The sequence below is a fragment of the Notechis scutatus genome, chromosome 2, assembly GCF_049901735.1.
Source record: "Notechis scutatus isolate UNSWTSFEM ecotype Mainland chromosome 2, rNotScu1.2, whole genome shotgun sequence".
NCBI lineage: Eukaryota > Metazoa > Chordata > Lepidosauria > Squamata > Elapidae > Notechis > Notechis scutatus.
The window spans coordinates 129,723,604-129,741,378 of NC_142010.1; the positions used below are offsets into that span (position 1 = coordinate 129,723,604).

Genomic DNA, 17,775 nt, shown 5'->3' on the forward strand with positions numbered 1-17,775 from the left:
TCTAAGGAATGGCTGTTGCACACCTTAAATAGTAGTCATATTCAGTTGGTTATATTAATTTTATGCCAAAGGGCAATATTGCTATAGTTGTCCTCAATTTCAGACCAGAATTTTGGTCATTGGGCAATGTGGTCATTAAGCGAGATGCCCACATGATTGCTTCACTCAACAAATGCAATCCCAGCTCTTCTAGTTGTGGTCATTGGGCAACCATATGGGTTGTTAAGTGGACAGTGAAAGAGCTGCTTGCCAAAGAACAGTGGGCAACTCCTCGCAGTGCACAGAAGGGAATTGCAGTGGCAGGCTGGGGAAAGGAAATTCAGATCATGAAGAGCAGACCTTCCTTTCTCCAGCCTGCCAGCTTCTCCACTGACTCTGAGGAAGCCAGCAGAGAAAATTGCAAATAATCATATGATCACAGGGTGTTTAGCAATCAATTATAAAAGCAAACAGGTTGCCAAGTGCCTGAAATGTGACTGCAGGGGCAGTAGTCGTAACTTTGAGGACAGGTCATAAGTAGCTTTTAAAAAGTCCATTATAACTTCAATTGTTACATAATTGGCTAGCAAGGATGATCTGTATGCAAAACCTAAGAACAATTCTTCTCAAAACATCCAGAATCTTGTTTTTAAATGGCTGATTATCATAAGCATTATTTGTATTCAGAAAGACTTGGTGAAGTGACAAAAATATGCATATGATTGGTTAAAAACAGAAAGCAACAATTGCAAGATGAAGTGGGAAATTTCATTTGCTTCAAAAGACACAACTTGACAAATTGTGAATCTGCTTAACCCAGTAATTCAAGCTTAATCCTATAATTATACATTATTTTGGCTGTAATTGGGTATGTGCCCGTTTCTGCATTCAAAAAGGAAATATGTGTGCTTTAAGGTACACCTAAAGAGCATGTTTTGGGAAAAGAACATTTCATAAGGGGCAGAAACAGAATCAGTGATGGGATTCAAATTGTTTTACCGCCGCTTTGGTGGGCATGGCTTGGTGGGCGTGCTTTGCCTAGCATGCAGCTTTTCCCACACCAGCTGAGACCTGCAGCGCCTATCAGCTGAGAGGATAAAGAAGAGATCTGCACTTTTCTCTTCTTTCTCTTCTCAGCTGATCGTCAAGAATTTTTTTCCTTCTCTGAAATGGATGCACAAAAAGGAGTGGTAAACCAACCGATACACTGTCTGTAAATTTATGAAGAATGATGATGTTCTTATGTTATGTTTTATGTTTTATGTGTTTTTATTTGTTGTTAAAATCAATAAAACTTTTACCAAAAAAAAAAAAAAAGAATTTTTTTCCTTCTCTCAGCTGATCATCAGAAGCTTTTTTTACTACCAGTTTGATCGAACCAGTAGCATATCAGCACTGAACAGAATCCTTTTGGATATAATCATTTAAAAAAGGATTTGACTGTATACTGATAGGCAGAACACAAAGTAGCTTCCATTTTCTTACTTCACTCAGCCAATGGCATAGGGAATATGAAAGGAATATAACAAGGACATATTCAGAAGGTTAATTTGAAATAACCAGTCATAACTGCAAGTTTCTATTTTCTATATATTCATAAGACTTTCCCCACTTGCATCTAACTGTAATACTGACATAGCTTAGTTTCTTCCTTCCTTTCTCCCTCCCTCCTTTCCTATCCTTATGAAGCTGCCTCAGCTGATCTGAAATTTAAACTAGGACAGATATTACTCCTTCCCTCCTGGTCTCTATTCCAGAGTTATTCTCTTCTGTATAGTAGAAGACTCGACTTCTTTCAGACCAGGCTATCCCCAAGAGCCACCAGGTACAGATACAAGTGCAGGGACAGTTATGCAGGAGGGTCCTGGCTTTCTTTCATGCTTCACCATGCAGCCTGCTCCCACACCCACACCTATCATGGTGGACTAACAGTGGTGACAGGGTGTAGAGAGTAAATGAGAGACTGCCATTTTTCTACCAGCTGCTAGTTGGCAGAGTTCACCTAAAGCAGAGGTGTCAAACTTGATGTCATTGAGGGCCACATCAGGGTTGTGTTTGACCTCCTGGGGCCAGATGTGGGCATGGCCAGGGTGAGCATGGCTAAATTGACATCACTCATGTCAGGAGTGCCTATGGTTTACCTGAGCGCTCTGCAACCCTCTGCCAGCGAAAACAGAGCTTGGGGGGCCCTCATCCCGAGCTCCATTTTCACTGGCAGAGGCACCGCAGGCCAGTCCTTCGCTGTTTCCAGGATGCACTCACGGGTCAGATCTAAGCACCCCATGGGCCAGATCTGGTCCACGGGCCTTGAATTTGATACCCCTGACCTAAAGGGTCATTGTGAGGAATATACTGCACATCTGGTGGACAAAGTTGCTCATAATCACTCTACATTGGATTCCAGTTTTAAAGCAGAATCGATGGAGGTAGTGGCAGCTATGTCTTGCAAAGAAGTTTTAAGCAGCATGGTGTCATAATGTTGAAGATGCTCGCCTCCCACTCAGAAGATTGAGAGTTCAATCCTAGGTAACAGCAGATGTTTCTTTCTCGGAATTCCACATAGGAGTCAGGAAGGGCACCCGAGCAATAAACACTCAGCTCCATTCAATTGCCCCAGCTCTACCCCAAATTAAGGGATTAGAGGTTCATAAAAAAGATGTGGGGGGGTGTTTTAAAGTTTTAGAATTATAAGTTACCCAGAGTCACTTGGCTGAGATGGGTGGTTATAGAAAAGAATGAATGAATGAATGATTTAGAGCAAGTGTAGGGAAGGGTGATAAATGGCTGTTGGCTATAATAACCTGTACTCTATAAGATCAGAATAATTTGCTGCATTGTACCTATGACAATATAGGGATTACCAGTGGAGGAGCAGATTTTTATGTCAATTTAGTTTTCTGCTGGCAAAAGGAGCGGTAAGTAGCATTTTAACTCAAAAATCCTCTATCTTAGCAGCAAGATGTCCTTTGAATCACATTTTGGGATACTTTGTGCAACTGTTTGCTAACCTCTGTTGTGGAGTAAAGGCTTTTTAAGATTTGTAAAGTTTTAATTAAACATCCTTTCAAAAACACAAATCTCTTTACACTGGCATATTTCAAAAACACTAGATCTTCAAAAGGTCTTTTCTTTTGTTGACATTCTTACAAAAGCACATCATAATTACGAACAGTTACACCCTCTCAGAATTGTTCATTCTCCAGGAAAAGAGCCCTTGTTTTCTTAATAAGAAGGAGGTACCAGTTTTATTGCATCTGGCAAATGGCATCTTAAAAAGTTGAAGATTTGCTCCTTATGTTCACATTCAGACCTTTTCATTCTGCCTTCTGGCCCCTCCTGGGAGTATCCCACTCTCAACATCCTATGGTACTTACTGAAGAATAAACATCTCTCTTTCCAATTCTTTTGCAATGAGAATTGCTTGGCAATTTCAGCAGACCAAAGTGACAATGATCCTTTTTGCTCATGTTTCAGTCTAACTCTTGCAAGTTGCAGAATTAAGTCTTTTTTGGATTCATTGCTTTAGTCTGAAAATTGCTTAGATAAATATTTAGTGAAAAGCCTGTTGTTCTAAGAGTGCCACTATTCTTTAATATAATCAATGATCATATAAAGTTTTATGGTTTATGCATGGAAGACCACAGCATGGAAATGCCTAACTGACCTATGGGGTGTTTTCTGTTTAGGTACTGCTCAGCCATTTCTTTTTCAGAAAGCTTTTTCATTACTCCATTCTTGGCTACATCCTCAATCTGGGGAATATTTTGTCTTTTTCCGTAGATAGCCAACCTTTTGTAGATACTGAGAAAGTCGTGTGTTCAAAGAAAACCCACAAAAGCTGTTTCACATCCTTACTGGCTTTATTCTTGTTATCTTTTTCTTTTTGGTGTCTTTGACTCAATAGGAACTCATGGCAAATGCCTGGACTGGTTCCTTCTGTTTTACCAGTAAGATTATTAGAAGTAGTTTGCCCTTGCCTTCTTCTAGAGCTGAGAGGGGTGGAGTGGCCAAAGTCACCCAACTGGCTTTGTGCTCAAGGCAGTACTAGAATATAATTGTTTCCTGGATTCTAGCTGAGTGTCTTAACTACTATACCAGACTAGCTATCTGTCATGAATACTTAGCCATTATTACTTCATGTTTATTCATTTAACCCAATTCCACAACTTGCACATCATATTGAGCCCTCACCAACTACATGAATAGAGCTTGTACAATATGCTAAGCTAGAATATGGTTGAGTAGCCTGGGAGTCAATGTGACATGCACATTTTTGGGGATTTAAGGAACCCAACACGTTTTGATCAGTAGCATATTAAAACATGTACAGCTCTTCATAAGTATATATGCTACTGATCAAAATGTATTGAGTTCCTTAAATCCCAACAAATGCACATGTCACCTTTTTCTTCCAAAGAATTGGAGACATATTGATTCTTCTGCCCCCTTACTTATTTTTTATAACACCCTTTTGAGGGTGGTAATTCCCAAAATATTGACTGGTGCAAAGCTACATAATAAATGAAGAGTGGCCCAAGATATGGATGTTAGTAGAAGGGACAGGAGATGACAAATAATGGAATATCCAGGCAACATATATGATGTGATTGATGCAAATTTTATAATTGAAACATTTACACAGTAACATATACAAACACCACCATTTTAATGTAACTCTGTCTGTAAGTGACACCTATGGCCTAGAAGTAGGAAATGTGTGTATGGCTCCCAATAATCTGTGCCAGTCAATCTGTCAGTCTATTTTTTTCCCCATTATAGCTCCTTGTTTCTATAAGGACATACTTTTGCCCATTACAAAGTCTCCTGGAATCTTTCTCCAAACTAACAATTCTCAGTTTCCCTCCTGTTGTATTCTACCATTAGCAAAAGAGGACTCTGCTTCCCCAGACGCCCCTTTGTGGCGATTTCGCTAAGACCACCCAGAATTAATGAAGTTTATCCCCCAGCAGCTTGTTCCCTCCAAGAACGCTTTTCATTTAGTCTTGTGAAGTTGACTCCGGTCCCTTGGTTTTTCTTCCCCCCCACCTCCCTCCCCAGCTCTGGCTCAGCCGTTTGTTTACGGTCCCTAGGTTCCCCCTCTTCGGAGTTCTCTGGGCAAGCGTATGTTCAGTTCTTCGCTGATCGAGCTGAGGTAAGCTCACACGGCTCATTTTTGGCTCCTGGGTTGGATTTAAAGGGAGAACCGGTGGAAACTTTTCCGGGCATTAGGTTTTTCCTTTTCCTTCCTAAATAAGCTTTATCTTTGAACAGTAACTCCGTTTCTCGGGCATGAGAGGGAACTAGAGGGGGGAACCCTCGAAAAACGACGGTAGAGCACCGGGGAACTTCAAAGGAAAAATATTAAATGCAATCGGGATTTTTAATGTGTGTTTTTTTTCTTTTGTTCCTCAATAGCTGCAGGCGGTTCTTTTTTTAAAAAAGCCTTTAAAAGGATAATAGCTTCCAAGATAGTTTTTACTTTTCCCTCCGAACTCTCTTTAGGTTATATTTCCCCGACTTTTAGAGATATGACACTATAGTAAATCGAAACTCCCCTTTAACTGCGCTGCTTTCTTTCAATCTTAATATTGAAATAAACGGCCCGCATGCATTTATTCGTCTGTTTGACTGCGGACGATGAGCGAAGTTGTTTGATTTACAACTCTGGCTCCACACTTTCCCCACAACTAGATTTCCATACCGCGTTGCCTTACATTGTACGGTCTTAATTTTTACAATGGGGCTTAAAGACGGGCATGTAAAAGTTTGGAGCGCACAACCGGAACTAGCTTTTGGAATCATGCTTATAGTATTTCAACGTGCAGCGAGAACTAAAACTAGATTACACAGATTCCCTTCTCCCCGGGAATACCTAAGGAAGGGCAAGAATAGTAATATGCAAAATGTTATTTTCCTGTGGGTTCTCTCATTCTTGAAAACTCAGGTCTCTATAGCCTTCTGAAATGCAACTGGACTTAGTGATCTAATTTGCATTTGAGTGTTACTTGACCATCTTGAAATTGATGTCTGGACTGTTGGAGGTGATGTGTCACATTCTGTACCTCAGCTAGGTCAAGTGTAGTTGGTAAAAAATTTAAATGCAAAATGCACCTACATGAATGTGGAATTCATGCCGGATTGGGGAATGCTGCAATGGTTCTCAGCACACAAATTGAATTGTATGTTTACACAAGATGAAGGCTATTAAAATTTGATTTCTTTTCTCATAATATTGTTATACCATCACATTTAAACATGCTATTTTGGAAATAAAACTCTTTCAATGAAACAGAATTTACTTCTGAGTAAGGGCATACAGCAGCCCCTATAGCTACTAATAAATGCTATATTCAGCAAGGTTTTTCAGCCTTGATCCATCATTAATATTACTGTGTTCTATTTACTTTAAAGCATCCAGCCTTGAACATTCCTGGAAGCCATAACTTTCTTTTTAATCTTCTTTCCACAAAATGTCACAGTTAATACTTAACAGTTCTTTTACTTTTTTTTCAATTCTTCAAATAATCTGGGGCTATATTTCATTTGGGATTGGGATCTGGTAAAATATTGTTTAAACAACTCTCCACCACAACTTCTGCTAAACATCACTAAAGATGACAAATGATTGATACTAGTAAGGATGTAGAAGTACCTGAAATATTTGCAACTTATTTGCAATAAGTAGCGACAGAGAAAATGTTAGAGGCAGCAAAGTAATGAGTAAAGAGAAGTTTACAAAAACAGACTGGAATTGTTTTCTTTGGCATGAAAGATCAAAGGGGAAAGCTGTTTTTACAAGAAGACAATTCCTCAGTACAGGCTCTGTTCCTAAACTCTTTCATGCTTCAAAAGTTGGAAGCCTTGTTCAACCAAAGATGGGAAGAACATAAACAGTACTACAAGGATATGGACAATCCTGATGTTGTCTCTTTCCATCCTTGGGCAGAGAAATATGTCTTTAAAAAAACAGAAAAAGTTAAGAAATATTGAAATGAGGATCTCATGACAGGAGAGATGAGGAAAAAGATCAAAAGATAATTTCCTAGTGTGATCCTGTCCAAGTTTCTTTGGTTCATAATCAGTGAGACTTTACTTCAGAATAATTATTTGTTTTAAGATTGTTCTGTATAATATGTGATCTTTATAAATGCATACAAGCATATGGATTTGTGAACTGATAACAGTTAGGATAGAATAGGAGATATAGCTACAGAATTAAAAGTATATCTTATTCTCCTCTTGATCAGAATTAGTGACTTTACAAAAAATGATACCGGAGTTGATTAGATGAGCAAGATTTACATTTTTTGCTTGTATGATTTCGATTATTTTTTTAATATTTCATGCAGACACTGGGTCAGGCTCATAGTTTGGGTCAGGCTCTTACAAAATTCTACTTAGTGATGCTGTGAATTAAACTCAGTGTTTTGGGCATTCCAACTATGTGCGGTACCACAGAATAATGACCTTTCTTCGCTTTAGTTTTCAGAATGTGGTAAAAGCTGGCAAACTATTAAATATTTGGCCTAATCTTCTGCATGTTCCATGCTAGTTGTGGGTATGTACTTCAGTACATTATAGATCTATCTGGCTTCCCTCCAATGTACTCCAATGTACTTATGGAGTTTATACTTATGGAGTTTATATTCTGCACTAGTGCTAAATCAGACATCACAAGACAGGGCAGATGTGCTTTTCTTTGCCCTCACCATAGGTTCTATTGACTGGCCCAAGAGTACAGTATTCAAGGAGCTTTGTAGCCAACTGAGGATTGGCTGAATGACTGTCTGGATGACTGTCCAGAAGCTGTTCAGGAGCTCAACTATTTCAGCATTCTATGGGTACATTGTAAATAACATGTACACAAATGCACCTCAGCTACTAAGACGTTTATCCTTGAGAATCAGTTTGTAATAAGTTGTCTTGGAATAAGCTGTAGATATTTCAGTCCTCAGAGTTCTGCTGGATGTAGCTCGTCTCAGAGGTGGTGAAAGCCATATATGAAATGTAAAGAGACAGAAAATTGTGCATCCTTAGCTATCATATCCCATTCTGTGCTTTTGTTTGAGTCAAGTTTGTCTTTGATGATACTTTTATGTAGTTGTAATATTAAGAAATCATTTTAACTGGAATGGCAGGACCATAAAATCAATTTGTTTAATTAAAATATTTGGCAGAATGTTGGGGTATATCTCATAAAATGCATTTAGATAGAAAATAATGTAGGTAATAATGTATATAGCAATACCTAGACAATTAAAAAAAACTGGCATTAGACCCACATTCCCCTTATAGCAGTTGCCACACAGCCACACTTAGCAATCTTCTCAAATAAGAGCAGCCCACAAGTAGGAAATATACATCTTCCTCATTTGACTGATCCAGTCAGCTAACTAGCAGGGACATTATACATATGAAGTGTCATAACTGATACCACAAAAGAGGGAAAGAGATTATCTTTTAGGGAGCTGTGATTTTATCTGCCCTTCAGAAGCATAAATGCTGTACCTTTAAATCTAATCTGTGGAAAAGCTATTCTTTGCTTTGGCAGAACATGCACTGAAATTGGAATTGGTTGAATATGTCTAGTCCTAAATTTCATCTATCTTTCAATTCTGTGAAATATAAGAACTTTATGCCAGGTCAGATAATCTGTCTGTTTAGTTTAGGATTGGTTTTTTAGAAAGTTCTCAAAAGTTTTCGAACTAGAGATCTTTCATATAATGTTCTTGCCTAATCTTGAAATATGAAAGAGAATTTAGGATAGATTATTAGTATGCAAAGCCGCAGTCTATGCATTTAGACCTTTTCCTCAAGGAACCAAGATGTCTAAAAGGTTTTGTAAGTCTGAATCTCCTTTTACTAAACTGAATGTGAATTTTTGTGTGAGAAAGTGAGAGAGGGGGAAAGAGAAAGAGAGCAAGAGAACATGGTAACTTTTAACTGCTTTATAACCCCTAACCCCCCAACAGCCCATAAATTACAGTCTTCAAAATAACACCTGTACATTTCCTTTTCTATACTGCTATTGCAGATGTTTTACTGCCATATAGCAACCATCCATGGGCAAGTGTTGTCTATATGTGGGCACATTTCCCATCACTATAAGCCAAGGGTTACCCTAGCTGCAAATTATAAAGTTATACTCCAATGTATCTGAAAATACCAATTGGAGTCACATTGCCATTGAAAGTTCAGCCGTGTACTCTTATAAACCGTGTTGCAAAAGAAAATATTTCAATGTTACTATTTAAGGCTGTGCTTTTGAATACATCATTGACAATTACAGTGAGGATATCTATCATCAGAAAACAGGATCAGCCCAGCATGATATTTTGATCCAATGCAAGTAGTATGTAGGCAGTTATCCCTCTATCTGTTCCTCACATTTCTCGCTAGTCCTGTTCTGAAGCCTTGGCCTGCAGTGTTGAATTGGCCAAAGTGTCCTCTAGAGCCTTTCAGGCAGAGGGAAAGGAATGTTGAGTAAGCTTAGTAGCAGATCTTTTGCAGGTTCAGAAGGTTAACCTGACTGCCTTGTGGTTTCACAGCTGTTGCTCTAGCTGATGCTGCTTTGGCTCTTCCTTGCTTAGAGAACTCATGGAAAGTGTCAATCTGGGATGTAGTTGTTACAAATGCAGGTGTTCAAGAAAGTTTGTCACTTTAAATGGGATCAGCTTGAAAGATAGCAAAGAGGAGGGTTGTCCTTTTTTCCTCTTCTACATACTGAAACTGACAAGATCTTGCTTTCAAGACTGAGCAGGACAACCATTTGTCTCCATACCTGAAGCACAAATCGATTTAGCAAGCTAAGAATAAACAATGAGGGACACAGATCTTTCTAACCTCACCATAACCTAGGATAGCATGGAAGAACAGGATGACAGGCTGAGAAATTGGCATCCTGCTCCTTGGCTTCTCTCACCTGAAGTAGTTTCTCATTTTCCTTAAGGACAGGGCTGTATATAAGTAGGGTCTACTTCACAGAGAGAAATGCAAGTGTTTTATTTTGAATGCTGTATGAAGAGAAGCTGCTCAAGTGATTTGTGTTTCCTGTTCCCTCTGGATCGCTGTCATATTCGAGGCCTCTCTGGTCAGATGAGCCAGGCTGAAAAAATTCTTTGGAGCAGTTGATGAGGAACAAACAAGGATGAAGTTACCAGATCAAATGGCATAAATAATGGAGCTTCTAGAGCTCTGGTGTCTATTCTGTGGAATTCTAATCTGGTGGGCTGAATGATGTTGAACTCTTCCAAAGAAAGGTAATTCCCCTGAAAAGGGAAATAACTGGTAGTGTTTACTTCCTCATTTTTTAAAAAAATCCTTTAACAGCAGGATTTAATTAACAAAAATTACTCTAAACTGGTTGTATTATTCTTTATATTTTGATTGATGTATGTGCTTGTTTGTCATATATTGCCCTACCTTCAAGAGCTGTTAGCTATATGGTCTGACTAATTTTGCACTGCATACTTTATTTAATAAACAGAAATCCTGATTATATATATATATATATATATATATATATATATATATATATATATATATATATATATATATATATATATATATATATATACACATATACATATACATATATATATATATATATACATATACATATATACATATATATATATATATATATATATATATATATATATATATATATATATATATATATATATATATATATATATTGCTGTTGCTTATATTGAATATTTCTGTCATTTATGTAACTTCACCCTTTTGCAGTTTATCATTCTATCCAATTTCTTTTCTCTAGGTCCCACTATAGTGTGTCTGGTTTTCACAAGAAAAAACACAAACTGTTAAAAGCCCTCATTTTTTACTGTTCATCAACTAATTTGGAAAATAAAAGTCTGATTTTTGGAATAAACCTTTACCGTTGCTTGCCAAAACAAACCATGATAAATGTTTTACAGAAGAGGTAGGTGGAACCTGGCTCTTGCTTGTATGCATGAACAATAATAAATCATTATGATTTTAGATCAGAAATAAAGTGAATGTAACTCAATATCTGAAGAAATAAATACAAATGTATCATTCAATAGGCTTTTTAAAACATGTTTGTTAAGATGAACAATCTCTGCCCTATATTTCTTATCCGTTTATGTTATAGTATATTATTTGATTTATACAACCCTAACTTGTATTCTATTGCAAGGAAGTTTTTGTTCTTTGGATCTGAAGAAATTTTGATATTAGCAGGGTGTTCACACTTGTCCCATGGAAGAGGAAAAATATAGAACCATGCATTTGCATGAGAAAGGAAGAATGCATTATAAGTCATATTTAAAGAATGAAACTGTGATACTCCAATGTGTGAATTATCTTGATTTTCTCACTATCAATTGGTAAACAGTAATCTTTCTGGGTAGAAATAACTTTTGCTTAGAAAACTTTGCAGAACTTGACATACGTTGATGATGCTAAGTTAATAAATATTGAGGGCCCTGTGTTTAAGGATACTTTTAGTTTTCTCAACTGAAGTAGTAGTATCGCCATGGATATGGTACAATAGCTTAACTCATTTTTTTCTATTGTGGTATGCAACAGATACATGACACTTCCACTGCAATTAAATCAGATCTGTCATAAAAGGATATCCAAAAGATTATCCAATTGACAACCAATCCTGTAATCTCTAGGTTTGTTTTTAGGTTAACCTCATAGCCTGTATTACTCACTTTGAGAGTTGACTAGTTTTCTTTTTTCTTCTTTAGAAAGCAAAACATTGTTAATTTTTATTTGCTTTTAAACGTCAAATACACAGAAACTTACTTGCCAAAGATATTGAAGAGCTACTACCAGAATAGATGGATAAACTCGGATAGATGGATAATCTATGAGTCACAGCCCCAACTCACGTAGGAGTTCATGTTTTAGACTTGATGATTGCTTGGAACAAATGTGATATATAAACGTTAACATCTGCCCTTTAATGTGGTCAGATAACATCAGTTCATGAGAACTCCTTGGATTACTGAGAAGCTCCAGGAAGTGAAACAGCAGAAGAGACACCTTTGTCTTTTCCTGATGATGCTTTAGGTGTTTCTTCTGCTATTTCACTTCCTGGAGCACATGTAAGCTCAAGCTACACTCTTTCTGGATCTTACAAGACTGTAGCTTGAGCTTACATGTGCTAATATCAGCGCTAAAATACATATTACTGATCCATAGTTTGCTATTCAGTGGCTTGTTTAAAGTTATCCTTACCATATTACGTAAAAATGAGAAAAACAAAATCACTGAAATCCATTTGGAATTGGGTGCTAAGTAGGCAGATCCTATTGAGGTAACTAAGAGTGTTCTTTGCAAGGTTAATCCGGAGAGTTTGAACCTTGCTCTTTTAAGAGTTGTCATTTTAGATGCTGCAGGAATGAACCTTCTCAATCCCAGATTTCATTTTTGAAGCAGCAGATTCCCAAAATTAGGTTGTCCTCCATTCTGTTAGTTTTGAGAAAGGCCATTAAAGCATGACTTTTCAAGAGCACCTTGAGTTGGAATCAATGGTGGGATTCAATTTTTTTAACTACCAGTTCTGTGGGCAGGGCAGGGGAAGGCTACTGTAAAATCTCCAGTCAGAGGTGGTATTTGCCAGTTCTCCGAACTACACAAAATTTCCTCTACCAGTTCTTCAGAACTGGTCAAAACCTGCTGAATACCACCTCTGGTTGGAATGGATATCAATAGTGAGCCTCTCTTGTTATGATATAATAAGATGTTTTGGCTGGTCCTTGAATATTGAAGTTATTCTACCTATATGATCCCTACTCCTTTCTGTGCTGTTGGAAACACATTTCCATGAGTCCATGCAATGTAATATTTAAACAACTGCATTCATAGGTCTCAGTTCATTATAGCCACATCATGAATATAAAATGCAAAGTGTTTTTACCTTATTAATAAAGAGACTGCAAGATGGATGTTATCAAATACACTGCTGGTTATATAATTATATAATATATAACATGTTAGGAACATTGGGTGTATCTTTTTGAGATACAAATACTATAATTTAATTTTTTTGTCAAATAGGAATTGGGAGATATGTTTGCTGCCTTAAGTTAACTAAATATAAAGATGGGTTAAAAATCTAAGAATAGTAGCAAAATAGACATTCAGCTGTGTATAGCACTACAGTAGCACCACTCCAAAAACGGAAATGAATATTTCATTAAAATATTTTTATGTTGAGATTATTCCTAATTAGGGTATAAAGAAAGATGCTGGTCTAACAGAGTATTTGATTCTGCTATCTTAAATTGGAAATATTTGTCTCCCTCTTCTTACCTCTTTTCCACTGAGTTTTTTAGGCTGGCCAGGGAAAGTCCCATGCTTTTGTAAAAGCCAGAATTAGCAGGTGATTTTCTTCTATCTAGAAGGAAATGGCTGTTTGCAAATGACCAGGAGAAGGTTGCGCATACAAACAGTAGGGGATCAGTTTGCCTTGTGTGAGCTGTGCAGTCTAGTCTGAAAAAATCACAAATAATTTTGTACTTTCACTGATTTATTGCTGGAAACTGCCTTAAGATTTGGAAAGGCACAGAGTAAATGTTTTCAATAAGTAAAAGGTATTTGCAAAGTACATGATAGTTAGTTCTATTGAGGCACTGATCTTAACAAGTTAAAACTTGACAGTTCTACACCAACTCTTTCTCTTTTTCTCCTTGATTTCAGTGTGATCACTAAAAAACCAAAACAAATTTTATGTGATGTTCACAGATCAACACATATTTCTTCAATTGTTTCAAACTCAATCTGAATCAGAAACTTCAGGGTCAACAATTCCACAATAATCACTACAAAAGAACATAATGCTATTATGTTCTTAGTATGTTCTATTAAAAATCCAAAATTGTATAAATAACCTAAAATACATTTATCAGAATTGAAGTCAGTGAAATTTTGTAGACAAGGAACATTCTATATTTGGATCACCACAGCTAATCAAGCCCTTCCCAACAGTCCTACATAATATATAGTATAAGTTATAAAAAAGAGCAATGGTCATCAGAAGAAGTGATCTACTACTGTTCATGGAGAAAAAAAATATCTTTAGCAGAGGTCCTTCCCTTCACCTGCTGTTTGATATATTGTGTAACCAGAGATACCAGAGTTTATACCTGAGATCTTCTTACTCTGCATGCAAAATACTATAGATGTGCTATGGAGCAAGCTGGAACTAACCCTGACCTGTAGAGAAGATATAGAAAAAATTGCTGGTCTTTATTATTGTTGTTTTTTTGTATCTTTCAATATTATGATACCATTTATGCCATAATATTTAGATGAACACCATATATTGAACTATTCCAACGATTATTACGGATAACTATTCCTGTTAACCCTTCAAAAATATTTCCTTATGCTATTGTTGCTACTCAACAAATCATTACAACAAATGAATCACTACAAAATTATACTAACGAAATGTCTGAGTTTTAAGTTAAAAATGTAGAAACACAGAAAACAGGCTCTGAATTGCATTTGAAAGGCTCATTTTCTCCTAATTTTCAACATAGGCAAATGACAGAATTTGCCAATTGCTCCCGGGTTAGGAATAATAGCTGTGGAAAACCATTTATTCCTCTCTCCCAGTGATGATCTGGAAGTGGACTATAGTCTTAACATTATATGGGAAGGAATAAGGGACACCATAGGAAGAATTGTGGCAGATAAGTGGCCCCAGGTTATTTTTGGATTTGCGAGATGGGTTAGGATGCTGCAACTGGTTTCATGTTATTTTAAGACTTTTATGGCTTATATTGCAGTTTGCTTTCTCATTTTAAAATGCCATTGATGTTGAGTTAGAAGGGAGTTAAAAAGATGTGGGGCCGCAGATTGTCCATCCTGCTTCTAGAGATAGTCCAGAAATATCCATGCATTCAAATTCATTTCCTTTTCACAGCTGAAATCTTTCAAACAAGATCCAAGCTCAGCATTGATGCAAGAGAAGCTAGTCAAATATTGCAAGATGACAGATGAGCCGATTAAAGAGATCTTGGGGAGTTCCAAATGTCCTCAGTGTACAACACAGGAGAAAAGCAACAACAATGACCACAGGGTAATAGCTGTACCTTTGGTGAGTGAATGCCAACTGACGGCTGCTACAGGGGGAGCCGAACTCTCCTGTTACCGCTGTACAATCCCATTTGGGGTGGTGATCCTCATTGCTGGGGTGGTGGTCACTGCGGTGGCATATAGCTTCAACTCCCATGGATCCATCATCTCCGTGTTTGGTTTGATTCTCTTGTCATCTGGACTCTTTTTGCTGGTGTCAAGTGCATTATGCTGGAAAATCCGTCAGCACCACAAGAAGACCAAGAGACGTGAAAGCCAGACAGTTCTAGTGGCTAACCAGAGGAACCTGTTTGCTTAAGAACTACATTTTTAAAAAAAAAACTTCTAAAAAAGACTGAGAGAATGCAATGGGTCACAGAGTGCACAAATCTATTTATTTTCATTTGGGCTACTACAGGATGTCTTTTATTAATGACAGTTTGGATTTATCAATGTTAAGTAAACAGTTCTTGCAAAATCAGGAATAATTGGTATCCATTTTATCATAAACATATTTCAAGATGCATCAGGTTTAATAGTTTCTTCCATTTAGTCTCATATCGGCATTTACCCCTCTCTCCATTTATGTTATAAACATAAAAGCAAGACAAGCTAAACGGAGAAAACTTATTATAGTCAAAGATAGCAGTAAGCAATTGAAAATGTATATATGCCCATAAGAACAAGGTAATTCTTTGTTAACAGCTATCTCTTTTCATAGAATTATTTGTTTCAAGTATATATATGTAACAAGAGCTTATCTTGAATTACTTTCCTGAGAAGCAACTTTTGACAGCGATTGGGAAGAGGAGCCTGTGAACAATTCTATTATGGCTAATAGCTGCAAATAAATCTGTGTCACTGTAGTGGTTAATAATTCTATATTTTTCTTTCCTATAAAAGGCAGGGAAGCACCTAAACTTTAGCTGTTCTTCCACTCCAGATTCCCCTTGAAAAATGAGTTTCTACCTGTTGTTTACCTTTGTGTGGAACAAAAAGGTCCTGCCTCAGTACCATCTCCCAAACTGAAAATAACAATTTCATTGCATGCTTCATTGATTAGCATGTTTGCTTGATTTACAAAGGGCTGCAAATAAAGCAGTTCCCTTTTTCTTCTACATCCATTTGGCAAAACCATCTTGAAATGTTATTTGCCTCCCTGTCCTTATGCATTGCCTCTGCTTACTGCCCTCCTCCTCCTCAGCTCCGTCTTCTGCACCGAAGATTTTTGTTGTACTCCAAGCTATTCTGGATGCTTGGATAATATTGGAAACAGGAAATGTCAGGAAAATTGAGAAGACAATCAGAAAACACCTAAAAGTGCCAAAAGCCTGCTCATGGCTTTCTCCTCCAATTTTGTGGCATTATGTTTTCAATAGATGAAAAGTTCATATACATATTTCATCAACTTAATTTTTTAAGGCCTACAGTAGCTGAATTTTCCCAATCACTTCTTTACTCTTGTTTTGTTCCTAAGAAATGTATGGTACTTTTTCAAGAGAAATATTGAACTTTTTAAAATTTTGGGTGCTCAGGGGAGGGGGATTAATACTTAGACACAAGTTAATCTCTATGTTTATTAGCCCAAAGTAAAGAACAAAATATCTGTATAGCTAAAAGTGTCTTTTTTTTTCTATAAATTTCATTATTATAATGCTCTCATACTTAGCACTTTGGGGTGGTTTTGATATTTTTTTAATGAACCGTTCATTTTAAAAATAATAAACAATTTCTGCTGCTAGAGCTTCACAAGGTTTAGTTATTTCCATTCTGATCTGGTACAGGTAATCCTTAACTTACGACCACAATTGAGCACAAAATTTATGTTGCTCAGTGAGAAATTTGTTAAGGGAGTTTTGCCCCATTTTATGACTTTTCTTGCCACATTTGTTAACTGAATCACTGTAGTTGTTAAATTAGTAAACAATTGTTAAGTGAATCTGGCTTCCCCATTGACTTTGCTTGTCAGAAGGTCGCAAAAGGTGATCACATGATCCTGGGACACAGCAACGGTCATAAATGTGAGTCAGGCGTCAAACATCCGAATATCAATCACATGACATTGGGGATGCTACAGTAGTCATAAGTGTGAAAATGGTCGTAAGTCACTTTTTCCAGTGCCATTATTAACTTCAAATGGTCACTAAATGAACTGTTGTAAGTCTAGGACTACCTATACTGATCCATCTCAGAAGACCAGTATGGATACAAGTGATACAAATGCAGAGACAGCTTTGATGTGTTTTGTTCATCCCTGCCCCACTGAAATTCTAAGGAACACGTGCAACTAGAGAGGAAGAATATTGAACAATGCAGATGGAACTTTTATCCAGTCCCTGAAAGCTTGTGCAATTATTGATTATTAAGTGCAGTTGAACCTCTAAAAGTTTGCTAATGTTGAAATGTCTCTTCTGCATCTTTATTTAAGAAATGTATGGGGCAGTGTATGCAAAAAATATGTTAAAAAGTAAAATACAATAAAAGATCCTATGAACCAAGCCTAAAGCAGTAAAATTTCAAAAAGCTGAAATCAAACACAAAATGGTAACATGTATATACAAATTAAATGCATTAAATGCAAATAAAATGTTCTGGCATATTGTTGAATTGAATTCAGAGTACATGCCAGCCATGTTTCACTGGTAAATCAAGTGATGCGGTGGCTGTGCTTTCACAGCACCTAGAGGCTGTAGGGGTCTGGATGGGGGACAA

The 17,775-nt window shown here is 37.0% G+C and overlaps 1 protein-coding gene across 4 annotated transcripts; it reads left to right on the forward strand.

The window, feature by feature from the left end:
* The first annotated feature begins 4,940 nt into the window (after window positions 1-4,940).
* Window positions 4,941-17,561, forward strand: TMEM100 (transmembrane protein 100). 4 transcript variants are annotated; one of them, XR_015747766.1, is made up of 4 exons: window positions 5,033-5,131; window positions 10,061-10,238; window positions 10,763-10,927; window positions 14,912-17,561. XR_015747766.1 is itself a non-coding variant. In XM_087956194.1 (2 exons), the coding sequence occupies exon 2, from the start codon at window positions 14,948-14,950 to the stop codon at window positions 15,380-15,382; it is 435 nt and encodes a 144-aa protein (XP_087812320.1). In that variant the 5' UTR covers window positions 10,788-10,927; window positions 14,912-14,947; the 3' UTR covers window positions 15,383-17,561. The 4 variants fall into 4 exon arrangements, 1 of the variants encoding a protein (XP_087812320.1); XR_015747767.1 differs by lacking the exon at window positions 10,061-10,238 and having other exon boundaries at window positions 4,941-5,131; XR_015747765.1 differs by lacking the exon at window positions 5,033-5,131 and having other exon boundaries at window positions 9,364-10,238.
* The last annotated feature ends 214 nt before the right edge of the window (window positions 17,562-17,775 follow it).